The 26,881-nt window shown below is 40.5% G+C and overlaps 1 protein-coding gene across 3 annotated transcripts; it reads right to left on the reverse strand.

The window, feature by feature from the left end:
- Positions 1–9,439: 9,439 nt before the first annotated feature.
- sox1a (SRY-box transcription factor 1a) lies at positions 9,440–23,758 on the reverse strand. Of its 3 annotated transcripts, XR_004334041.1 has the most exons (4): positions 22,561–23,758; positions 18,709–18,757; positions 16,664–16,890; positions 16,072–16,109 (listed from the first exon to the last, which is right to left on the reverse strand). XR_004334041.1 is itself a non-coding variant. In XM_032529243.1 (3 exons), exons 1-2 carry the CDS (start codon positions 23,401–23,403, stop codon positions 18,737–18,739), a joined length of 864 nt encoding a protein of 287 aa, XP_032385134.1. In that variant the 5' UTR covers positions 23,404–23,757; the 3' UTR covers positions 9,440–10,361; positions 18,709–18,736. The 3 variants fall into 3 exon arrangements, 2 of the variants coding, with proteins under 2 accessions (XP_032385134.1, XP_032385135.1); XM_032529243.1 differs by lacking the exons at positions 16,072–16,109; positions 16,664–16,890 and adding an exon at positions 9,440–10,361 and having other exon boundaries at positions 22,561–23,757; XM_032529244.1 differs by lacking the exon at positions 16,072–16,109 and having other exon boundaries at positions 16,282–16,890.
- Between the last annotated feature and the right edge of the window lie 3,123 nt (positions 23,759–26,881).

The raw sequence follows: 26,881 nt of genomic DNA on the forward strand, positions 1-26,881 counted from the left end.
GGTTTTCAAAATGGAATAGTCGCTTATAGGATTTTATCAGACAGATCTGAACTTCTCACCTTGTGTTTCACTGTTCATTTGCTGCCAAGAGGTTCTTGGTGGATTTACTATCTAGAGTTTTAGTCAAAATGTCCAATAAAAAAGAAAAAGAAAATACTGATTTAACTAAAATAACATAACATAACATAACATTACACAACACAACACAACACAACACATAACATAACATAAGTGGCAAGACACAAAAATCTGGGCCGAAATCATATGCTGGCTCAGTGGGTCCCCTTACCTGTTTAACACATCCATAGTCACACCTGTATCATGATTAAGTTGAACCAGTTTTCAAAAGTTGCTATCTCAGTCCATAGAGGCACATAGAAGTAGCACAATCAAATATTAAAAACTTAAATGCACAATTGAAATATGCATGAGGTAGCCCCTGTTTAAAAACTGAAAACACAGTATTTAAACCTGGTATTACTCTCAACTGACTGATTGTTCTTACAGTTTTTTAGAATTGCTATGACAGATTTTCAATACATTTAACAAGTTTCCTAAACTCTTAACGCACCAACACACCTAAAACACACAATTGGCCAAACGGTTAATTTCATGCTCAAAATCACACATTGTAAACTAAACTCCAAAACTAATTTTCAAAATACAATAATATACTAACACAACACACTATGTCTAACAAAACACTGCAAACATGTTTCAAAATCAAATAATTATTCAAAACACTAACACATGTTCTCCTCCAACAGGAACATTTAGTCAATAATAACACAATGACAAAAGAAAACCACTATCATCAGCTGAAATTACAGAAACTGCATTATTTTAGATGTGTCAGGTGTGCCATTATACAATAGACAGTATATTGTATTGATCATAGATTGTGTTTTGCACATGCATTTTGTTTCTTTTTCTGCAGAAATTTAATACAAAAAATGAATGACCATCTCAGAGTAGCTTTATAGAATGTACAGTTTATGGAAAAAAATACAGAGACAGAATTGCTGCAGGAAAGACTTTATTTGCAAAAGGACATTACTGCAAGATACACAAAAAGAAAGAACACCGGAATAAAAATTAAAAAAAAGTAATCTTTAATCTGCTCGGTCTTCTGCATTTGGCCACATGTTCTCATCCACATCACACCTGATATCTTCTCTGCAAGCCATCGTGGGAAGAATCTTTTTGAATGCCTTATCCACCCCTGGCAGTGTTCAGCTGTGATGTCTTGGCATGCAGCATCCATTGCATCCAGGAGGGACATTTGGTCATGTGGACGATGGTCAAAAATCTTCCATCTCCCGGCTGAAAAAAACTCCCCAATGGGGTTGAGGAAAGGAGAGTAAGGGGCAAGGAAGTGGGACATCATCCTTGGATGGGCGTCAAACCAGGCTGTGATTGTACGGAAATGGTGGAATGCCACGTTGTCCCATGTGATCACATATATTGGCAAGTGGTCTCCCACCTGCCCCCTTTCTACCTCTGGCACCAGTCTTTCGTGCAGGTCTTCTAAAAACAGAAGAAGGCGGTCGGTGTTGTAGGGGCCAATCTCACATTTATGCAGGAGTGCACCATTGTTGGAGATTGCGCCGCACATGGTGATGTTTCAACAATTTCATAACTTCAATAAGCTGTTTTTCATTAACAATGGAAGAAAATACAGGGAATATATTTGTGTTTCAATTCACAATATGAATAGTTGTTCACTTTGACTTTAGCCTGTAAGGTAAGGTTTAGAACATGGTGTTATCTGTCGTGACATACAGTGTTAAAGCACTGGTAAATTTGGCTGTAAAAATCTATTGTTTTGGTCTTGTTTGAGCTTGAGTGTAAAAGGAGTTTAAGCATTTTAACATTTACATTAAAGCAACAAGAAATGTGCTAATAGTATAGCTTACACATACGGATGTAGTGCTAACTGTGTTAAGAGTTTTGAAAAATTGTTAAAAGTATTGAAAAATCTGTCATAGCAATCGTAAAAAACTGTAATACAAGGAGTCATATCAGGGGCGGATTTAGTCATTTTGAGGCCTAAGGCAAGCACAGGCATGGGGCCCTCCACAACGCTTGTTCTCCCCTTTTCAGTCCTTATTTATCTGAGAAAGACGTGCTCTCTGTCTGACAGCTGTTTTGGCCAGAGTGCTGGATCATCTTTAATCATAACACATTGATCAGGGTGACCGGTACTCAGGGGGTCTAGTTGCTGAGTATTATGTGTGTCACCATCTTCGTCATTGCCATAGTTATCAAGAATAGATTTCAGTCTGACGCCTATCAAACACTGCTGATTGTAATTTTAGCTGAAAGCCTAAGCAGGTGTCTTATTTTAGACTAGTTATTGAACATTTTCTTTTTTTGAATACAAACACCAAATAAGAATTACATACAATTATACACTGTACCGTTTGACAGAAACAAGTAAAAGAGCAAAGATTCCGATATGCCCAGGTAAGATGTCTGAGGTTACATACACAGCTATAAAAAACAAAATGTGAAAAACACTACCTTTACTAAAGTATAACTGCGTTCTTACCAAATGGAAACATCACATTCATTAGTATTTAGAGATGATGCAGACATCCAAGGTGATGAATAAAACTTGCAACATGATGCTGGGGAGAGGTAGGATTAGTCACACTATTCTTTATTCGTGTTATGAACCTTTAGTTTTTTTCCCCAGTAATTCCATAAATCACTAGAGACAAAATACTATATTGAAGCAAACTGCTAATTTTCATTCCTTCTTGTTTACCTTACGTGAAAATTGATACATTACATAAAATCTATATCAATTCTTAAAAGAAACTATTCAATTTACATTGTACAAACTGTAAAGATGAAAAGTTAGTATTTTCTGTATCGGTGTTTGATGCTGGTGTTTTTACTCTCAGTGTTCAGTGTTCTGAGTGCCAGTGTGTGTTATCTCAGTGAAGGTTGTGCATTGTGTTTTTCTGCACATGTATTAAGAGTTGTGTTGCTTGGAATGAGTTTTGCAGCTGATGTGAACTGTTTAGCTCAGATAACTGTTCTTAGGACTGATTGTAGTTAGAGTTTGGCACATGTAGCTCCAGTTGGGCCCAATGTTGTTTGGCAATCAAAAAAACCTGGAAAAGTTATCAACAGGAAGTTTCAAAATATCAGTTTTTCTTTTACCTGAGAGAATATACAGGCATTACCGTCTATGTTCAGTAAGTGTACAACAGCATTTCTGACGTGTCAAACCTTCCAGCCAGAGTAATATAATAGATAGTTGTCGTTGGAAAAAAGAGTCAGCAGGCAAGTGTCTGCTCAGAACCTGGCTTGGCTTTGACCAAAGTTTGGAAGAGGTGTTTCTCACTATGAGACAAAATAAGACAAAAATGTTTCTTCATGTCTTCAGTTCTTGGTATCTATATAGTTACATGGTAGCACTGGAGACATGACAAATTAGTGGCAGGCAGTGTTTGTGTTGTCTAGTTTTTTTAAATATGTAAAAAGTGTGTGGATCTTCTTCTGTGTGTCTGTGTGTGTGTGTGTGTGCGTGTGTGTGTGTGTGTGTGTGTGTGTGTGTGTGTGTGTGTGTGAGCGTTTGTGTGCACATGTATTTGTGTGCATGTTGTTTTCCTTTGCAGGAGGTCAGAACACTACTGTGCTGACTGACTGTGAAGGATTATTATGGGATTAGGAGTGTCTTGGTTACCACAGTGAGATGATAATCACAGTGGCTGTCCTCTGATCTCTACAGGGATAGCAGCGTCAATCAAACTGGAGACACTCAGAGATGAGAGGGAATACTGCTGTGAGCATGAACACGTGTATGATATTTTCTATACATGTGTTGATGTTGTGTGTGAATCAGTTGTCAGGTAGAGGGAAAAAAAGAAAGTGTTTTTTTTTTAATCTAACTCCCCAGCAGATGAGTGAATTTATGTTTTATGGAAATAAAATATGGCCCTCACCTCCCTTCCTGCCTCCATATGGTCCCTGTGGAGAGAGGGTGATTATCTGGCCCATCTGAGACAGGGAACCTGAGAGTGTTGATGTTGGGTGGGCAGTGCGGTGCCACGCCAAACCTCCTGTCCCCAGGAGCCTGAATATGATCCCCTTTACCTGCCCCCTGTCTCTAGTCCTCTCTCTCCCTCCTCCACCCTACCACTGGCTAGACTTACTGCAACCCCCCCTCCCCCCTCCTCCTCCTCCTATCACCCCTGTCTCCACCCTGGGATAGACTTTCTTCCACCTGACAAGGCTTGGCCTGGATTACTGGAATACCCAGGTAAATCAACTGAAGAAGGTGTCAAGTGCATGCATGTGTTTGTATGTGAGGCCGAGAAGGAGAGAGGGAACGAAAGAGAGGATAGTCTGTAATGCTTAGCAACCTATCCGGAGCAAAACAGCAAACACAAGGCACAAAATGGTCGTTGGGAACTTGGCAGGGCACTCTGTTCCAAAGTCCTCTTTAGTAATCCCATGAATAAATAACCAGGGGTCACCAGCTCTGTTAATAAAGTGTTCCTCGTTTTGATTTTCAATCTTCTCTCCTTCCTTTCTCTCCCTCTCTCTCACTCCATCTTTCCTGTCCCGCCTGCTAATTAGGCCAGGTCTTCGGTTTCCCTGTCATGTGTGATATGAGTTTATCAGAGCTGTCTGTCAGGGGTCAGAGAGTGGTGTGGTTGGACCAGACTGCAGCCTGAGCCACGGCACAAACTCAGCCATGAGAGAGAAGCAAACCAGCTGACAGATCAGAACTAAAAGAGATATGGTTTGTTTTTAAGCTCCTAGCATGCTAAAAGGCTCAGCAGAAGCCGAGAACTCATTGTGGGGCTACTTCATTATTACCACTACAATACAAGTACCACTAGACCTACTATTTCATTCAAAGCTTAACTCAATAAAGCTAAAGATTATCTTGTGTTGTACGTGATATGACACTAAATAAAAACACTTCACAGATTTTCATAGAAAATTGTTGAGCACTTCCTGTGTTTGAGGACTAGTCTTTAAAAGAAAGAGGTTCCGTAAGAACTCAAAGGTTTACTTTTATCCGTCAAATGATTTTTTATTTAACGCCTTTGTTTCTTTTTCAAACACTTTGTATTGAACAAAACGGGCATTATACTGTAAACAGTCGGTTCGGATTTGACCTTTTGCAGTTTTCTGTTTAAAAAACTGAGAAGACGATGACTGACGTCGAACATCACTTCATCTTTCTGTTTTTATTTAAAAGTATTATTCTCTATTCTCAAAAAGATTTATCTGAATAGATACTAGAGTATTTGGCCTTTCTGAAGGACCTCAAATACAGGTTGTCTCAACTATGTCTTTCTTTCTTGGAACAGTTTTGTCATTTTTTCATTTAAATATTTAGTTTTGTCTCATGCTTTGAGATGAATAATTCAGGAAATAGGAATAATACCTGTTTTAAATGCATGACCACTGTAGAACAATGTCTGGACATTACGACATTGGGCACAAAAAAATAATAAAAACCAACTATCATGTTTGAGGAGTCTAGCACCAAACATATTTTACCTTAAATAGATTTGAGCCGCATCTGAAAAAGGAAAAGGATTTCTTTCTCCTGCGGCATGTTTTATTTTTCGAGTGGAACAGTATTACTGCCTTACAACTTCAATTTGAACTGTATTTTCTTGTGCAGCATTTGTTATGATATTATCATTTGTCCTGAAAGGTTAATTCAATCTGTCTCTTTAAAATACCATGAGGAGTGTTGGATTTCTGATTCAGTTTAAATCTCTATTTCCATTCTACTGCTGCAGCACATCACTAGGATGCACTGCAGTGCATTCGAAAGAGGGCAGTGTAACCACACATGCAGGGTTTGCTTGAGGCTTTCCCCTATTTTAGTATCTCTCTCTTACAATGTTACAATATACACCACATGTACATCTATTTTAGTTTCACTCTTCTTTATTGCAAATCAAACATTTCAAGCAACCACCTATTTTTTGGTTTCAACTGAAATTTGTCAAGACGAAATGGCTGGAGAGAGAGAGAGAGAGAGAGAGAGAGAGAGAGAGACGAAACAAAGTATGACTAATTTAATTTGTACAGACATTTCAACAGTCAGAGTGAAAAACCCAGTGGTCAAGCTGTGAGGAAAAAGCTGCACTTGATAATTGCTGCAACACCCACTGACCCCTGTGCAACGTGCATCAGCATACCCCATGGCTACGTGTAAGAAAATTACTTCATACATAGTTAGTGCATTATTGTTTCAGTGATCGCAGAGAGGTTGCTTTTCCTGGCCCTGGGTGGCATCATTAACACAGTCTGGAGTAACACGTTTAAATCAGATGGCATTGTCACAGGTGTAACTACTGCTGTTCATGCATGTGATTAATGTCCCCTTTTTGATTAATTTCCTACAATGGCTGAGAAGCCGTCGCATTTGTGATTAATGAACCTGCATCCTAATATAATATAATGATGGTTTGGTACATGTTGTTTGTGTGTCAGTGAGTGTGTGTGTGTGTGTGTGTGTGTATGTGTGTGTGGTTGTGTGTGTGTGTGTGTGTGTGTGTGTGTGTGTGTGTGTGTGTGTGTGTGTGTGCATATGTGTTCTCTCTATGACTGTTACCAGCATGCAGCATCCTTCAAATCCCAGTTCAGTCAATGGTCACAGGCAAAGTTCAGGCTTGAGACAAAGTCACGCACAAACACTTGGAATCTCCATGTCTTCAAAGCAGAGTCTGTCTCACTGTGGAGTCGTGATAGGGGCGACTAACTAACTACTATCAGTAAATCTTGGAGACAAAGACACAGAAAACTGCATGTAAAGTTAGTGGAAGGCTAATACATAAATCCACATACACTGACGCAACTCTGCTCCCATGGGTCTAAGCTTCTATCTCTGCCTGAGGGTTGGGAAGGGTGTGACCAAGATGCTGCAAACCAGAGCCTCACACTCTTTCTCTGTTCACAGAACTGAAGGGGAGAAATGTGTCCAGCTTGGTTATGCTCACTGTTGACCTTTTGATGTCTATGTCAATATTCTCTATTTTTTCCCCTCTGAGGCTTCTTTCCTCTCTACCCCACCTTCCCCACCTCCCCGATGGTGACAGAGACGGAGGAAACAAGGGTTTGTAATTAGCTGGTTGACCCCGGGGTTGGGTTGTGTGACCCTGGCAGCCGTGAAGCGCAGATCCAGCCTGATCAGATGAGTAGTTCTGAGGGATCAGTGGTTGAAAGACAGCCGCCTCCGCACCTCAGCCAACCCAGTCACATTAGCCAGTGCGCCCGAGACGGGCACAGTTACAGGAGCCCAGCTGCCGAGCCCAAACAGAGTCACAAACACCTGTCTGGGTAGAGTACAAACCTACAGACACAGGCTTTTCAACATCCACAGACACCGATGCGGCTGCAAAACACACCTGCCATCACTCAAGGAAAGGAGGAGGAGGAGGAGGTGGGGGGGCTGAGGGGTAACCTGACCCAGGTAGGGGAAGGAGAGGGAAGGGAGGGGATGGGAGGGGAGGGAGGAGCAGTGCTGGCCCTTGGTCAAGTGCCTTGTATTCCACAAACAGGCCGCATCCAGTTACACTCTACCTGAGACGCAGAGCCCGAGGAGAGGATTCAAAGAAAAGCATGTGGACCTCCCTCCCTTTGGTTTGCCTTTTTTGGCTAATGGAGATTTCACTCTCAGAAAATACATTCTGGTTTCTTCTCTGAGCATGTATCCAGGGATTTAGTGAAAATCAAGACATGCGCCATTGTCATAAGCCAGTTTATGAATAATTGTGTTTTTTTTCAACTGCAGAAATATTAAAAGCATAGCGTTGCCATTACAGAGGTACCTACGAGCAGGTTGATAATTGGTAAATGTGGCTCAGCTGTCATTGCTGCCTCCACTGCTCACTACACTAATTAAAAGCAGCAAGAAGGGAGAAAGGGAGAGAGTGTCATTAAGGACATGCTGGGAGACGTTCACCTGAGACGGCACAGTCACTGATGCTCCGGGCACATCAGTATGACCTGAACGCCGCCACTGTTTGAAGTTGTGACAGAGAGAAAGAAAGACAAAAATGTCTGGATCCAAAACTACTGCCCCTTGGGGTAATAAAGAGATAGGAATAAATAGAGAGGAGAGAGCACATAAAAAGAGAGTGAGGAGATGGAGATATGTAGAGAGACAGGGCAAAGAAAAATTCTGTAGATTGAGAGAAAAAGAAGTAAAGAGGACATATTGAAAGAGGGAAGGGGAGAGTCTCTACTGCCTCGTCTGTATGAAAGTTGAGGCCTCCTCTTAAGGATACTTATTATTTAGTCTCACTTTCCGTTTCTCAGCCCTCATTCATTTCTACCTCTTTACCTCTCTCAAGTCATCATGTTTACACAAGCTTCTACTGCCATTTCCCTGTTGTCTAACCCACTGCTGTTTTTCCTCCTTCCCCTCTTTCTTTGTCTTTTTCCTGCTAGTTGGAAATCTGCAAGGCTTGCTCATCGGCGCCAGCCTCTGTTAATCCCCTCCCAAAGCACCTTAGCAACGCTAGGAATTTGGAGATGCTAAAAAAAACACACAACGACAACGACAACAACTGTTCTTAACACTGGGCTCATATTGGCAAGAGTGGCCACATCTTGAGATGTGTGTGTTTTCCATAAGTAGTTCAGAACAATCTGGAAGGGTGTGATAACCAAGGATCTCTCAGGAGTGTGTGTGTGTGTGTGTGTGTGTGTGTGTGTGTGTGTGTGTGTGTGTGTGTGTGTGCATCTGAATGTGTGTGTGTGTGTGCGCACACACAGAGTGGGAGTGTATGTTTATGTGATATAGTTCCTATAACACCAGCAACCTAGTAAATCACTGCATGTAGTCACCTGAGATACTCATTATCTAGTCCCTGTACATGTTCTGTGTGTGTCTGTTCACTGAGTCTGTACCTCAGCAAACACAACACACTGCTAGACTCGAGTCTCACAAGTGTTTGTCTTTGTGCGGCTGTGCATGGGCTGGTTGTACATACCTGAACGAGTCAACGACAGACCAAGAGGCTGAGCAAGTGGACGAAATATAAATTATTACAACAAGCGGTGAAACAACTAGTGTTATTATGGGTCTAACTTTGAGGTTAGCAAAATACCTTGATGACAATAGAGTGAGGTCATCATAGCAATTATGTTGTTAAGTTATTTTTCATTTGTTGGCTTTTGTGGTATTCGCACATCAACACAGATCACCCTCCACCTCTCTCTTTCTCTCTACTTAAAATTAATTACTTAGGGGCAATGGTAAAATAATTGAGGGCACATTTAGGCCTTGAAATTAATACATAGTTTAAACGTTAAAACTTTCCCATAACTTCTCACTTTGAAGTGTCAATGTACTTCCCAAAATGGATGTGAAAAAAGACAGGAAGCACAATATTTTTGTCTTAGGCAGCAATAAGATGCAATATTGTATTTAATATGTCATATATAAGACAACAGTAAACCACACTGTACATTGTAAGTGTATAACAAAGACCTGGCTCACAAGATGACATTAATCCATGAAGAAAAAAATACTAATAGTAGTTTCTTTTTTGAAAATTTAAAATAGAAATATACATGACATCTAGCTTCATGCACTAGAAAGATGTAAATTGACACCTAAGATGATATGCGAATAATAAATATTTTCCTTTCAGCTTCTCTTGATAAAAGAGGTTTGTGTTTAAATGAAAATGATGAATGTTTTATGCTGTTTTCTACACTGACTGAGGCGTCTGTCTTCTGACACTCTGATTCCTGGTGCCAGATCAGCACAGGTTTCTTATTGGGTTGGTCACATAGCTCATTAAATACACTCACTGCTGTAGAAATATTCATTACAGACATTTTGACGGATTTTACAAATCTGCAAATGCAGTGGGTTCTTGGAAAACATGCCAACTGAGGGACTAAGAGTATTAAGACAGAGAAGCTGGCTCCAGTGAAAGGGAATGGGAAAGGGGAGCAGGGTGTTTTTTTTAATTCTTTGTTGAGATGGGTGAAATATAGGGATGTGGATGTTTATTGTTTCAAAAAAAAATTTAACAGCTGATCTAAAGCAGAGCCACATAAGATAAAATAAATTCTCTCATGTTCTGAAATCAGACACTGCATTTAGGTACAAAGCATTAGGCAATAGGATAAAGGGGTTGAGTAATTAAGGGGTTTAGCATCACATGGGAAAGAATGAATAGAGGAAATTTGGGGCTCTGACTGTCGCTGACATTTTCCTAAAGGTCTCTTTGCCCACAGCACCTATCTTCTAGTGCTTTTCGTAATGATGGCCTGCCAGCAGAGGAGACAAGGTGCTATCTGTTAATCACAGACCCCACAGTGATCCATGTCCACTGGTGATAGCCATGATGGACAGTTTGCTGGAAGAAAGAGACAGACAGAGAAAGAGGGAGATGGACAAAGAGAGGATATTGATTCGTAGGGATATCAAATGTCAAAAGTCAATAAATAAAGACACAGCAGAACAGAGTAAACAGATCCCTGTAGTTTTGTATGTTTTATAATATAACAAATGCACAATATGTACATGCACTGTTTATATTCATAGATAGAAAGAGACACATATGGTTCAATTAGCCAAAAACTTAGCCAATAGGTTATCAATTCAATTACAAATTACTCAAATTTATCCCACACTTTGAACAGCCTGATAGCTGACAACAATCTAATAGCTCTGGAAACAAATTGCGTAGGGTTATAATCATTAAGAACAATTTATCTGTACCTCTTGGACATACGTATTGCTGTGACATACACATCTTTCACTTGTTCCAATCTGACCTGTCTAAATGACCCAGTTTGTTGATCACTTGACCCCACAGAGTTTAAAGGTCAGCAGGTTCAAACAGCTATCAGCATGCAGCAGGCACCATAAACCTGCTGTTTCTTATTTGAACTCTTTGACCCCACATTAACCTCATTCTCTACTGCACCGAGAATGATCACCTGCCCCAGAAGAGCAGAAATCCTTTACAGCATCTGGTGGGTACGCATGTGTGCGACCAAGTGATAAAAAAACACTGCAGGTGTGTTGAACACCACACTCTGTGGAGTGAATTGTCGAGTTAGTGAGAGTCGGTGAGAGCATAAGACTGTCTGTGAGCCGGTTGCAATGTGGATAAGAACAAGAAATCTGTACTTTGGTACAGCGATGCTTTGAGGAAAATGCTAACCACATCAAGCTAACACGATCACAATGAAAATACTAACATGCTAAACACGCGTACACATTATATGGGATGGATGGTAAAGATAGGATAGATTCACCTGTTAACATCTTGCATGCATATACGTCATCAAGACGTCCATGTCTGTTTGCATTTCAGGCACTTTAGCGATTTGCAATTGTGTAACAATTTTGGTAGCAATCCATTCAATAGTTTTTATTAATGTTCATTGCAAATACAAATTTTAACCAAATGAGAGCAATAGTCCATTCTGCCTGTAGTATAGCAAAATCAATACATTTGTATTCTTGGAGTTTCAGATTCAGATTTGTTGGATACAGGTGCAGCAAAATCACCTTAGGAATCAAGTGGAATGTTGACAGACAAGATGAACATAGCTTTATTGATCACCTCCCTCCAGAATATTTTAATTTTGTCACACTCCCAGACACAGAGCATAAATGTTCCTTTAGCCTCATTACATTTAAAACTATGGTCAGGTATATTACTGTTGTATTCATTCAATTTAAAAGGAGTTTAAATTAGAGTTTGCTGTTTTTTTCTGAGATGCGTCACAGGTTTTCTTCCAATCGTTTTCTGAAAATTCCTCTTTTCTCTCAAGTCTAACAATCAATGTTTCTTTAGAGCCAGATTCAAGCCAGTTATAAGTTGATGAAATCAAACCCTTCTCGTTGCAATTGTTTGTTATAATTTCTTCTAAGGATGAGAGTGCAGGAATCCAGACTGATTGGTTTTGAAGAAAGTGTAATGTCACACATTAGAGAGGTTTCTTCAAAAGGTCCTTAGAATCTACTTTACTTATTCCTTTCTTTCAAATATGTTCATGCATTCTTTTACCTCATACCTAACATTAACTATATTTAGAACTATAGGATGAGCAGTATGTGTTCTTAAGCACTTTAGCTTAGCTGAATACAGGTACCAATGCAATGCTACTTTAAAAGGAGCCTGACTCTATGGCCAGAACATTATGGTTTTTAATTGTGTTGCTAAAAGGTTAAAAGGTTAAGGTTAGGTCCAATAAAGAATTGGAATTTTCAGTCCCCCAGTATCAGTATCAGCAGAGATGAGCTGATTTGAGGAGTGTTCTTGGAGTTATGTCACAAAAAAACAAAAGTGGCACTAGAGGAAACGTAAGGGGCTCACTGAAGTCACTTAAGAGGCTTCACACCTGCCTCATTTAATTCGGTTGAATTGCACTACTAGACTAAGGGCCATCCACCCAAGTTTTGCATTGTTTCGGCCGATCGTGCAAACAAATCCTGTAAACGCACTTTTTTGAAACCTGGTCACAGGGTGAGAGAATTTGAATACACCGCCGTTGCGACGTCGTTTGGGGCAGGGAAGCGTATCGATGATGTCATCCCCACACCCCTCGATCTCTAGCCTTGGACCTTTTATCCTGCGACCTCTCATAACAACAACAACAATGGCGGACTACATTCTTGTGTTCCTGCTGGAGAAAATATTGAGCGTATTAGGGTTACTTGGGTAAAATATACTGTCTGTTTGTACACAACTTACAAGCTTTATGCGTATGCTCTGCCTCTTCTACCAAAAAAATAATTACTCTTGCAAGCGACAATACAAATTCTGGTGATGCAATTCTGACTTATGGCCTGTTGTGTATGTTAATTGAGGAACAGGAAGCCACTTCACATAATTAACATTTTATTCTTAATGTCTACTTTTGCTCATGGGCACCTGTAGTAGTCTGACCGGAGTTGTCAAACAACCCTTAAGTTTGTTTGTCTACATGAAAGAAATTCTTTTATGGAGCGACTCATGTTGAAAGAGAAAAAAAATCAGTAAATACTGATCCTTCCTTCAAGCATACAAAACAGGAGGATTGCAGAAGATATAAACTCAGGGTGTGACCCCTCCTTTTTGTTCACTTTCCTCGGATGACTGGTATCAAAGTGTTTGACTGGTCTGAAAAAGGCACGTGGAGACCCACGCTCCTGTCATATTTCTTCTGATTTACAGCCTACTTTTTTAATGGATAATGACTGATTTTTGTCTTTATAGGAGATACTTTATTTGTGTACCTTTTCATGTCACATATCATAGATTTATGTGAGCCCAACAAGGTAGTCTAGTGCAGCTCATTCACATGCGATCCATGCACCTTCATTATGATACTCTGGTGGGGGACAAGAGGTACCCTCGCTCTAGATATACTGATTACTCGTCCTTGGGGTCTTGTCTGATTGTCTGGCTGAATGTGTTTCTTGCCCTGTTGGACTTATTTTTTTGCAACGTACATGCATGTAGAGCTCTCATCAATTACTTTGGTGAGTTCAATGTTAATAGAGCTGACGACCGGAGCTACAAAAGTGAAAAACCCAACTCCAGTTTTCCAAGCACACATGCTAGGAGCTGCAGCGATGTATACAAAAGATATGGGCAAAGTAGAATTTAAATGGAAGGATATGGTAAATAATCATTATCCTCTTAGCCAGCCACATTGCTGGTCTCATACCACTAATAAATTTGTGCTAATCAAAAGAGGATATGGCAAAAATGTTACACTGAATGGAGAGACATTTGGTTTTGAGAGAGTACCATTGTTATGCGGACGGTGCAGAGCAGCAAGACCTGAAAACATCTGCAGCCAAAGGCAGATGGTGGCTTCTGCAACTGAGTTTGCATTTGTGGAGATAATGGAAGTTCGATCATGTCATTCTGCTTTTGTTGCCAGTTTTATTTTGCAACACACCGTGATCTAAAATTGTATCTACGGAATTTTTGTTATGCAGTTGCTGACTCTCTTTTAGGCTTCAACAAAAATAAATAAAAATGGAGAAATAATAGCAACAATATGTTTAAGCTGTTTACATCAATAATGGTGAAAAGAATGTTCAATAAATTCAAATAATTCACTTCAAATAACTAAAATTGCATTTTGAGAATAAAACACAAAATGCCATTTTTCCAGGTAGGTTGGAACGGAGGCCATGGCACACACGATTAATGAGTCTGGCATCTCCTGCATGAACTAATGCTGAGCTATTAGCCACCAGGCTGATGTGAGTAAAGGGAAGTGGGGTTATTTGGTAGCACCCACATGATTTAAACACACTGGATCATTGTGCATGATGGGACTTCTTAAACTGGAAGCTGCAGATTTATCATATTATCTTATCTATGCCCTCAGAAGGCAGCAGGGATTTAAGTGACTGAAAGAGGTTTTCACAGACTGCGTTACTGACATTCCTGCTAATACCACATTTAGAATGTATATGTGATGCTATATAAAAAAAATTGTTTATATGTGTTTTTTTGTGTGGCAAATTTCATTTTAGTATTTAGTCTGCCCTTTTTGACAGAAGAATCACTTCATATTCAGCTGAGAGACATCTGTTGTCAGTGCAATGTCAAAGACTCAATTACCACCTAGTCTGACTCACTCACTCATAAAGTCCGCCATTGGCAGTCTATTTCAGCTGGCATTGTCCTGCCCTTTCGCTGTCTCCAATATCTATTTTGCAAGGGCAGTGTTGCTGCATCCGGGGCATTACGCTGCCCAAGACAACTGTGATTGGTTTAAATGTGTTTCCACCTATCCCAGAATGCTAAGTGGTACAGCCAGACTTTTTTTCCAGCGCTGACAAAGCGCTGCTAAGAATGGTCTGGCTGTATGAGACTAATCACCACAAAAAAACACAAAAAAGTTAAATGAAGTTCCCACTTCTATGCACCTCTTCCCTCGCCTGTGTGCCATGCGCCATCTCTGCACCAAACACAAAAATACCAAACAGCATTTTAAGGGCAGAAAAAAAATCCACTTGTTGTTGTACTGCTTGCACCAGTTGTAGTGCTGCTATTAAAAGAAATCCCACTCTATGAGCTACTTACCAACAGCTCATAAAACATAGCTACCATCTATATCTTTGGTTAAACTGGTGTGTATACCACTGATTTTATTTGCTTAATATGTTCAGCTGCTGAATTTCACAGACTTTTTTCAGGAACTGTAACCGTCCTCTGCCCCCGAGAAGTCATAGAAGCTCGGGGTGGATGGTTTGGCATATAAAACACACAACGCGGACACTGAAAGCCATTCAAAGCGTCTGACTCTGACATTGGAGACTGCTGTTCCTCCTCCTACCGACTGCCAACATTGGTTTCTTTTACACGTGATCTTTACCTAATCTTAACCAAGATGTTTATAGTTGCCTACACTTAAACGATAGTATGTTCCTGCAGTGCGGGAGGTTGTATGTTCAGGACCGCATTTATATGACCGCATTTTCATGACCTTAGTTTTTTTCTTTACTCCAGCTCCGTACCGGAGGCTGCGTTTTCAGGGCCGCATTTCTAGGACCCTAGTTTCTCAAGGGTATAAAGGTCCATTCCACCAAAAAGCTACTTTCTTTCAAATATTACATGTAAAAAGGTTTTTCCACCCAGATACAACTTTCAGTCTTGCAATTCGACTTGGTTGCTTAGAGTTGCATGTTGGGCAATTTTTGTAATTAGCATACTATCAGGTAAAATAAAGATTTATTTTTTTAAATGTATTTAATTTGAGAACAATGTCTTAAGCCCATTTTACAACCCCACCCCCCCCCCACCCCCAACAAAGACGAAAAGCGAGCAAATAAGTCAAAAGGTTTTTAGTTTTGGCAATTTCCAGATGAAATACAGACAAACAGGAGAATGACAGTTTTAATTATTTCTTGTCTGCCGTCTGTTCTTCACATAATTGAAAACTTTAGAGTCTCAATGATTCCTGCAAGAGAGAAACAGAGAGAGAGATGCAAGAAAACAATAGAAATTACTTTTTATAAACATTTGACTTTTCCTGACCTTTCAATATCGAAACCCACATTATGAAGAAGAAAAGAGTACTACCTTGAGTGGTCTTCCTTCTTTTTTCATTTGTTTTCCATTTGTCTGCAGAGTTCCTCCACTTCCCTGAACTAGTAAGTGGACAGAAACATTGCTAACACTTAAAAATATGCATCCACTACTACTACTTAATTAAGGTATTAACTTATATTAGTTAATAGTTGATAAAAAAATTGCATGGCATTGTGTAAAAAAACTGAAATACCTGTGATGTTAAACATTAACATAACATCAAACAAGTCATGTACATTGAAGACGGTGAAGACCAATCTTAAGGACAGGCATTTATATCTTTTGAAGTAAGGTGCTGGCTATGATTAATTATTATAGTCATACAGTTATAATACAGTTGGGTTAACCAAAGGTAGCTAAAATGTTACGTTTCATTAAACAAATACTTTACGCTAACAGTTAGCAAGCAAGCTAACAATGATTGTAACGTTGTGATTGTAACGTTAGGAAGTTTAAGACCATTAATGTTTATGTTAGTTAACTCACTCACACTGCAGCTAGACAGCTAACTTTACTTTACTGTCCAATTTAAGACAGAAACAGTTATCACAGTAATATTAAACAAATAAAAATAACGTTATTCACAATCAGTAGCTAATGTTACTCACACTTGGCTTGACGTGCTCGTCTTCCATTTTTGGAGGAAATGCGGTCCTGTTGCGTCATTATGTATCCCACTCGCTTTCTTTACAAGACCCGCCCTCTAGTTAGGGTCCTAGAATTGCAGTCCTGAAAATGTGGTCCTGAAAGTCCAGCCTCATGTGCTGCAGCTATTTGCTACTCCACTTAAAGCTGCATAAATACATAACTGGCCACTTGGGGGCAATGGAACAAGCTGCAAAACACAACATGTTATCACCTTATAAAATTGTTTATAAGTTTAGCAAACTTTTGCCTGTTGCCTGAGGGGAAACATTTGACATTTTAGCTGCTAAATACTCCACTGTGGTCACCAGCTATGGTTGCTACATTAGTCAGTTTGCTGTCAGGTGCTGGACAGGTGTACAGGTAGTGTACAGGTAGTGGGTTTATTAGAACTGGTTTGATAAAAAACTTTCTGCTGGGGCTAGAAATAAAGTTAGTGAGAGTTAGTAGGCAAGCCAACCAAAATAGTTAGTTTCTATAGGCAAATTGGGGCGCCTAGATGGCTCGGTCACCCATGTGTAGAGGGTTGTTCCTCAACACTCCCCTTTCATGACTCCTGCTGTCCTATCAAAATAAAGGCTGAAAATGCCCACAAAATAAAATAAAAAATAGACAAATTGGCGGGATAGAGATGGGAGAGACCTCAATTTGATTAACACAGTTATTTGATCAACTTCTTCTTATATGTAGATTAGTGCAGCTTTAACCATTCTTAAACACAGAGGTGGCAAATCAAAACTATAAATATTTGTAAGACATGAGGGTTGTAGATCGATGTATAGATGTATGTTAAGGCGATGTAGATCTGTTATGTTGTTCAGACTTGTTGAACACATACAAATGTTGACCTTCTTTAAATATTGTTCAAATATTATAGGTAAAGCAAATTAAATTAAGTGAAAGTTAGACATATATCCAGTATGGACACTCTGAATAGTTTGCAGACTGAATATGAAAGCTGCTAATTTTCAGCAGATTTTTCAGAGCGCTTTTCTTTTTCACAGTGGCAGCCGGGCTGAAGCTATGAGGACAACCCCTAAATTTCTCCAACATTTTTGGGAATCTGGAGGGTTTAGAGCTTAGACTCTGTTTTAACAAATGTTGTTTTTTTGAGATTCTAATACTTTCAATCTAAGTGTCTTAAAATCAAAACCTGTCAAAAGTATTTTTTACCGGAATAACATTCGTAGAAAAAACTTTGAAATATTTGGACCATACTAAAGTTGAATGAAAATGTAATTGAACACTTAATAAATAAAAAATAAAATTGTGTGTTTTTTAAATAGAGATATTTAACGGCTAGTTTTCATAAGTGTCTGGGTTTGTGCTGGGGGACTTTGGACTCATGACCTCAGTAAAATCCTGGATTCAGCCCCTATTGAGAGTCTCCTCTCTTTTCATTCAGTGGACAGTGAGGCCACTCAGTATGCTGCACCTAAACCCCCTAAACTTCCATCTTTTTCATTCTTTCTTTTCTCAAAAATCTCACCGGTTCCTGTGGAGTGGCTGGTTTTGTGTGGTCCCAGCACTGTCCCGTTTTTATCACTTCTCTGACGGGTTACCCGGTCCCCCTCGCACCTGCGCTGCTCCCAGGTCCCTACAGGAATGCGCTGGGGCTTGTAATCGCCATTGTGGGGGCCATTGAGTTGTACGGCTGACTGAAACTTCCCAACCTCACAGCGCGCTGGCCGCTGAATGGGGCTCAGCGTGGGGCGGCTCTCCAAACCACGGCCGCTGCCAAATTCCTACAGTGGCGCTCCACAATCACTTCCACACAGACCCCGATATACCGCCAGACATGAGGGACGGGGAGGGGGGCGGTGGGACGGGATGGGGTGGTGGTGAGTGTGTGTTGGGCATTGAGATGGAAAAGTCTACATTTAACTCGGAACAAAACGGCCCAAACGGCCCAAACATCTTTTGACTTTTTGTCACTTTTCCATTAGTTGTTAAAGTGATTTAGGGTCAACAATAAACCAAACATATATTTTTCATTTTAATATCTCACCTTTTGTCAAAAAGTTCCAGTGCAGATGCTATTCCAACAACGGAGAAATCTGAAAAATAAAAAAGGGAAAATAAAAAAGCGTTTGAATGCGTGCCAAAGTTGGAAAATAAAGCAATTTCTCATAACTTTCAGGACAGTTGTGCTGCGTTTCGGTGCATTAGGTCTGTATGCCGGCATAGAGCGTGGTAGCTGTTGGTAGATAGTCAGCACTGCAGGATTAAGAGGCAGCAAGATTGTTAAACATGTCAACGTGTAATTGCACGATAAGACCCTTCCGAGGAATTCATTGGCCCAGTTGCTTTCTCTATTCCGCGCTAATCTCGCCCGGCACATTTGCTCTGTGCAATCTGTCTCCATAATCTTCTGTGACAGAGCGGGCGACGAGAGCAGCCTGCTTGGTAATTTTTTTAGGAAAGGGGGGTAGACGTGGAGAAAATATGCAGAGGCGTGATAAAGTGACGCTAATTATCCCCATTTAGGACAGGGAGTGCAAGGGATCGGGGCTTTACGAGCAACCGAGTGTGCGCTGGAGCTGATGGCCTCCTAGCACGGAATATATCGGTGGCTACAAGATAAGAGTATCGCACGGTGGAGAGATTTATTGGCCGGTCAGCTAAACACACGAACACGCGCACACAGGCAGACACGCAGCACAGTAGTGTTCTTACCTCCTGCAAAGGAAAACATGCACACAAATACATGGGCACACACGCACACACACACACACATACACGCACGCACCCACACACCCACACACACACACACGCACACACGCACACACGCACACACACACCCACACACACACACACGCACACACGCACACACGCAAACACACACAAACACAGCTGCAACATATGCCTTTCTATGTTGCACCCTACACCTACCCCTCTTCCACCTCAAGGTGTAATTTATTCGGGTTAAATTTGCCAGAACGCTCCTCTTTTAGCCTGGCGATGCGCCGTGACGCGCTCCGCCTCTCCAGGTTTTAAGTGCTAATCCGCATCTCTTCACATCAACAGATAAGATAGAAACAGATGCAAAACACACAGGCCATCCAATGCCATACTACGCTACGCGCTGTAGTGCGGAGAGATGTCATAGATGAAGATCTTTTGGGTTTTGGAATTTTAACTAATATCCAGACATTGTTCCTTTGATTTTTATTCAACAGATTAATGCGCAGCCAGACGTTACACGCTTTACTGTGAGGCCTAACAGGTTTAATTGATATACCATGCAAGTCTTCATCAGTGTGAAAGAGACCCGTTAACTATGTATTTGAGATTAATTGATTTTTAAAAATGCCTAAGTAGGCATACATTTCGCTCATTTGCATGTGTATGGCTATTAGCATGTATCTATGAGGCCTACAGGCAATCATCATGTACATGTCAAAACCAGCTGCGGACCTGTCAAAAAATGACGTCATTTCAGGACATTTTTTTCATTATTTTAAGAGGATTCATAATCTGAACGACATGGGTATCTTTTTTTTTCTTAAACACGTCTGATCCGCAATGAAGGTGGTTTTGAACAAAGGTACCAAAAGTCTCCTCACATCAAACATAGAGCTTTGAAATTCTGATTAGTCACCAGTAACTCATAAGCTTTGCCTACTTGTCGCGAGCGTGCATGGCCAACGGGAAGTTTCAGTCCAGTCTGTGCAACAGTTAGCATGTATGGTTTTGGTTGAGCGTGTTGGGGATGTAGCCTATATACAATCTATCTGGAATTATTCCATGGTCTGCTTTGTGCAGAGTGAAACTGAGTTTTATTTTTGGAAGATGTGGCACTAACTGTTCATTTGATTTGCATGGTAACCAAACTACAGCAGAAAAAAATAAAGATTTTTTGTGATCTTGAGGGGTACCTAAGTCATTGTTGGTCATCACGTAGATATCAATATATTAATAAAGGTATATCATATGCCAGTTTTTTCCTCTCAATTATAAACATTTTAAAGGCCAAAAGGCAGATATGGTGGATGATTAAAATGCCCCGAGGGCAGTGGTTGTAAAAATTAATTAGTTCAAGTGAAGTATTACTAAAAATTGAATCTTCAGTGTTTTTTTTAATGAATCCTTTTATCACTATAGTGTCCATATATCTTCTTTACTTTTCCCGTCTAAGTCTCGTGTTTGACGACAAGTGTTCAGAACAGAAGCAGTGAAATTACAAACTCAATTTTGCTCAGTGCATCAAAAAGGACATTAATCTATATTCATTTATTTATTTACTACTATTACTACTAAAAGAAAGGTCTAACATAAACCCATATTTAAAAAAAAAAATTTAGCAAATAAATTTTATGGCCTTTTGATAGGCTGTTGAATTTTTGTGGAAGAACAAATCTTAAAATCTAGTGTGATCTTATCAAAAAAAGGAAGTCTGTCAAAACTTTCATATTAGTTTAAAAATATATAGATATACTTACTGATTAATATAATAAGTATAAATTGGTTCAATGAAAATGTGATAAAAAATGCCATAAAATCTAGTCACATCTAATAAGCAATTACAAGGGGAAATCAAAACCTTTTCTTCCCGTTAAAAAATGAGGTTGTTAATAAGACTAACAGGTGGTTTGTCATATTAGGCATTCACGTGCTCTATATAAGTCCACATTTGTTTAAAAAAACATTGTAATGTGTAAGAAATAATTTTATAAGAAAGGATGATGTGGGCCATCAACTTGGCATTCCTAAAATATTCATAACTTGAATATTGTTTGGCCTACACGCCACTGAAATAGAAAAGGTTTTTATAATTCATAAATACATTTCTTTTTACCCACATTAAAGTCTTGCCCATGAAACAACATCATCTTATCAAAATGGTTTCCTTGGAGGCCTACAGACGGGAGCTTTTACGCACAATTACGCACAGACAATTAGGCTATAAGCTCGTGGGATCTGTGGTGTCAAAATTTAAACAGGTGGCTATTTTTCTTGAGAGGAGGCTTGAGGATATCCTTGTGTCCTAAAACGTGAAAACACTCCTGTAAAAACATTGTGAAAATAATCAATCTAAGACCGTTGTCTTAAGAATCAAAGCAACATCTGGTGAAATTTATTCAATTCTTCTTCATTGCAATATCAGGGCTTTTCACTTGCAGAAAAGCACTTAAATTACAACAGCAGTTGCCCGTCATCCTTTGAAATATTAAAATTATTCACAATTTACAATAATTAGAGTGTTACAATAAAAAGAGATGATTTCCAAGAATTAAGACACAGGCTTCTACAAATGAACACAATGTTTAAAGAATGTGATTTCCCCATATCTTTTAAAGCACTTTCTTCAAATTATGACACGTTATCTCATTTTCAATAACTTACAAGAACTCCCAAAATTATGAGACAATTAAACCAAATACCCCCATGTGAAACTGGCGTAACCCTCAACTAAGACTGTGCAGTAAAGGAGAAAAAGATGATAGCACAATAACCAATATCTCAGCATCATATTTGTTTATGCTATATAACTCCACTGGTGGCTATTAAAAAAAAAAGCCGAGATGAATTTGCTATTTACCCTTCATTTACAATATCATAAACATTCTGTACAAAATGCAGGTAGTTCTCGGGACCGGGGTTATTTAGAAAAGAGGTAAATATTTGGTTATGTGTTCGTTTGCAGTTTTCAATTATTCTGTGAGTTCTAAATGTGTGTTAGAGGGACCGTCCCGTTCACTCCAGCCGTGGCGCTCTGGTAATGCTGCGGCAAGGCATGGAGTCTACTTTGCATTGACGGGTCGCCCGGCTCTCCGGTCGGTAAATACATGCTTATCATCTCTCTCAAGTCTCCGGGGCAAGGACCCCGTGAGTGTGTGCTGCTGACGGGAGGGCTTACACTCGGCTCCGACTTCACCAGCGACCCTAACGTCCCCATGGCAGCAGAGGAGGAGACGCCGGAGCCCTGGTGCTGTGTGTAGGTGATCCCACCGTAGCCGGATGGAGAAGCGTTCATGTAGCCCTGAGAGTTCGAGATGGGGCTGTACTGCAGGGCTGTCATGTCGTAGCGGTGCATGGGCTGGGGGTTGTGTGAGTGATGGTGGTGTGAGTGGTGGTGGTGGTGCGCTCCGCTCCCCGGGTGCTGGCTGTAGGCTAGCTGAGCCTCCTGCATCATCGCTGCCGCCGCCGCGGCTGCAGCCACCTGTCCCGAGTACGCACCGTTCGCCCAGCCATTCATGTGCGCATAGCCGGAGCTGGCGGAGCCTCCGTGGCCCACGGGGCTCTCTAACCTCTGCCCGACCCCAGATGAATTCATTCCCACCCCTAAACCAACTCCACCGCCCCCACTGGGCCCAGAAAGCAGTCCACCGGCAAGGGAATATTTGTCCTTTTTCAGCAGCGTCTTGGTCTTCCGTCTTGGCCGGTACTTGTAATCCGGATGCTCCTTCATGTGCATAGCTCGCAACCGTTTCGCCTCGTCAATGAAAGGGCGCTTCTCAGCCTCGGACATCACCTTCCACTCGGCGCCCAGCCGTTTGCTGATCTCTGAGTTGTGCATTTTGGGGTTCTCCTGTGCCATCTTTCTCCGCTGCCCACGGGACCACACCATGAACGCGTTCATCGGTCTCTTCACCCGTTCCTGATTCGCTTTGGACCCGCTGTTTGGCCCTGTTTGCCCCGTGGTAGTGTTCGTTTGGGGACCAGGGGAATGGAGGTCAGTTTCCATCATCATGCTATACATTCACCTGATTTTAAACTTCGCCACCAACAGAGAAAAAGTCTATTTGAAGAGAGGCGCGCACAAGATCGGGTGCGCACAGGATGACTTTGTTGCAAAATTAGATATTCTAAACCCAAATCATTCAAATACGAGATAAAAATTAATCCGAAAAGGGATATAAAATGTTCTCCAACCAGTATTTCACCCTGTCTTCGCCTGGTTTGGTTCACATCCACTGTGATAGAATGCGCAATGAGCTACTTTCCCTGTTGGAGTTGAGAAGTTGGTTAAAGCGGCGGCCATATGATGCGCACTGACAGCGGTTAAATGAGCCACAAGCGGCCAATGAGGCTCTAGCAGTAGAATGATTTGCATTGCGTTTGGTCAGGTGACTAGAGGACCATAGAGGAAGAACACACCGGAGGAGGAGGAGAAGGAGGAGGCAGAAAGGAGGGTCAATCCCACAAATAGCAAGACATTTGCAATTTTCAAACACGCTCCCAGAGACTTAAAGCTTTACAAAAAAAAAACTAAGATTTGTTAGCAGTGATGCAGCGGGGTGCAGATGGTTGCTGTATTTGGAAAATCACTTAGAAATTATTTTATATCAAGCAGCTTTTAAATTCACAGGCTTCAATAAAAGTCTGGGTAACATTATTGTTGCGCTCCACTTTCTCTTTATATTTGTGCTTGAAACTCAGAACATTTCCTCCCATCTTTATCGGGTTATTCTCAAATAGCGTGCGTCCTAAAAGCCTGTGCTCAACTGTATTTGTATGCACCAGAATTATACTACAGTCTGCCGAAATCAATTTAATATCAGACGACTTGATGCTCAACCAGCGCCTCAAAATGCTTTTTTTTCCCAGACCACCATTCTCTGTCCCTCCCAGGTATGTAATTAAGATTTGTAGTAATGATAGGTGTGAGAGAGAGAAATAAATTACACACACTCAGTGCAGAAGATTATGTCAAATAGATTTGGTTAAAAAAAAAAAAAAAAAAAACTCGGGTTAAGAGGAGAAGCCGCTGAGTATGGCTCGCCAAATAATGACGTGAAATTGCAGGGGCAAAGCACCGTTATCGCCGTCTGCTGGCGATGGTGAACGAGTCCTGGCCGTGCCTGTGTGTGCAGCCAAAGATTAAACGAAAGGCCACATGTAAATTGCTCTGCTGCTGTCATTTTAGTTTAGGACTTTTTATACGTGGCTGATACATTTTAGGCCCCTTATTTAACATCAATCAAAAGTTCCCAGGTCGTAAACCGTGAGATGCAACCGTTCTGTGTGTCTTCGAGTTGGCGCATATATTATCCAGATTTCACAGCTGACCACCCCTGAAAAGCCCAATCAACCCCTAATAGAACGGAAAAAAACGACATACCACTTCCCGCGGCGAGACTAACGATTTAATCATTCTATCATTATTTGCTGTTTTTATTTTTAATTGGAGCTGAGATAGAGAGATCTGGTTAGGGGGACGAGGGAGTGGGATCACTCGGACAGATCCATGCGTCTTTGGTAATAGGGTTAACGGGATATCACAATGGTCAATAAACGTCTCCAGTGGTCCAGGCCATATGGCTTAAGGCCCGAGGAAGATGATAATATAATGAGGACACCCTCACAGGACGGTGAGCGCCAGTGACGCAATCGGATCAGACAACAAATAAACAATCAAAAAGAAAAGAAAAACAATACTGACGGTACACTGGCTTCTTATGATAAATAGGCTACATGGAAATAAAACTGATAGCCTAAACTGCCTCAATATTAATACTAATAAATAGCACATGACAGCCACATTTATAACATGTTTTTTATATTTTAAAATGTAAAAGTAAGGATTCATATTGTATTGACCAAACCAAATGAACCTCCAGTAATAAAAGCGAATATATATTATATATGTGGCAACAAAATATATCTTCTACTTCATTGACCCCCTTATCTTAGGTCTAAGTTAATTAAAACCAAGACCCGTTGTCACAGTGTCGATTTAAGGCTCGATCAACAATATTAATATAATAATAATAATAATAATAATAATAATATAATAATAATAATAATAATAATAATAATAATGCTTATTATTATTATTAGGCTACTATTTGTTACTGTCATTGTGGAGTGGATTTGGGATTGTAGAGGATTAGCCTTTACAGTGACACTGGGACCCCGTTGCCCCTGTTTAATCTCTCTCTCTGTCATCCCCCATCAGTCACTCCTCTTTTAACAAACCTCTTTTCAGTCCTCCTCGCTCCTTTGTGCACGGCCTCTGCAACAGGATGTGCGCACTGCGATGATGGTGCACAACTGGGGCCAAGGGTCAAATGAGTTACACACACATAAATAAATAAATGAGAGAAAGGATCGTGAATACATAAAACGTCTCACAAATTGTGCGCAGCGACGAGAAAGTGTCATTGTGCATTTAAATCTCAGCAAACTCCTACATCTTTTGCAAAGTAACCCGCACGCAAAAAAAAGTAAAAAAAAAAAAAAAAGCCGAGACCGATTTTATCGGGGTTTACCCTAAGAGCAGATAACGTCAGCCAGAACAACAATGTCCACGTGTGCGCGTCTTCATGTGTGTAAACACAAGGCAGCGCGCGTGGAAATTTATGAAAAAGTTGTGATCACCTGCTGATGACCTGCACATAAAATGAGCTTCGCATGGGGAAACCAATTGCGCCTCCTGAAAAGTAAAGAAATCATGTAACTTTAATATTGAACCACGGAGCTGTGTAAAACAATTCACAATTGAATAATAATAATATAATAATAATAATAATAATAATAATAATAATAACTCCACATTTAACATCTGTAACAGATCTGTCTCGTTAATCCAGACGGACAGATACACACTCACTTCAGACATGATCAGTAGCCGATAATGTCACCTCGGGAAATTAAACGGAGTCAGTTAGAGAGCAACTGGTAGCACAGTGAATTACAGAACAGGGTGCTCTGTGCAGCCAAGCCCCGGTGCGTCTCACTTGTCCCAAAATAAAACGACAGCGAGCAGCGAGAAACACACATTATCTGCATTGAATTGAATTGAGCAGCGCGCAGACGTTCCGAAATAAAGGTTGCCAATAAAAACACTTCTTTCAGTATGAACAATCACTGATCAGAAAGCGTACAAGTTTGCTTTACCAATTCTGTTTTTCAGCATTAATACCACTACACGTTCAAACAAAAAGAGACTTTACGTACAACAGATACATTAACAAATAATGCATCTACAGGTTAAAAGCCTTTCTTGCGTATAATAGTCATATGCAAACTTACACATGTCCCCCTCGTTCCCTCTACTGCAGACCAAGTGGGCAGATTTCTCCCTCCATACTCCCAAAGCCGTCCTAAACCCTCCAAAGCCTCATGTAAGACGGCTACTCCCACTACAATCTGGCCGCTCGAGTGCCAAGGCCATCCATGCCCGGTGCCCAAACCCACCACTCAACACACACTGAGGGGCAGAGACAAGAAAAAAA

The sequence above is a fragment of the Etheostoma spectabile genome, chromosome 11 (assembly GCF_008692095.1).
Source record: "Etheostoma spectabile isolate EspeVRDwgs_2016 chromosome 11, UIUC_Espe_1.0, whole genome shotgun sequence".
Taxonomy (NCBI): domain Eukaryota; kingdom Metazoa; phylum Chordata; class Actinopteri; order Perciformes; family Percidae; genus Etheostoma; species Etheostoma spectabile.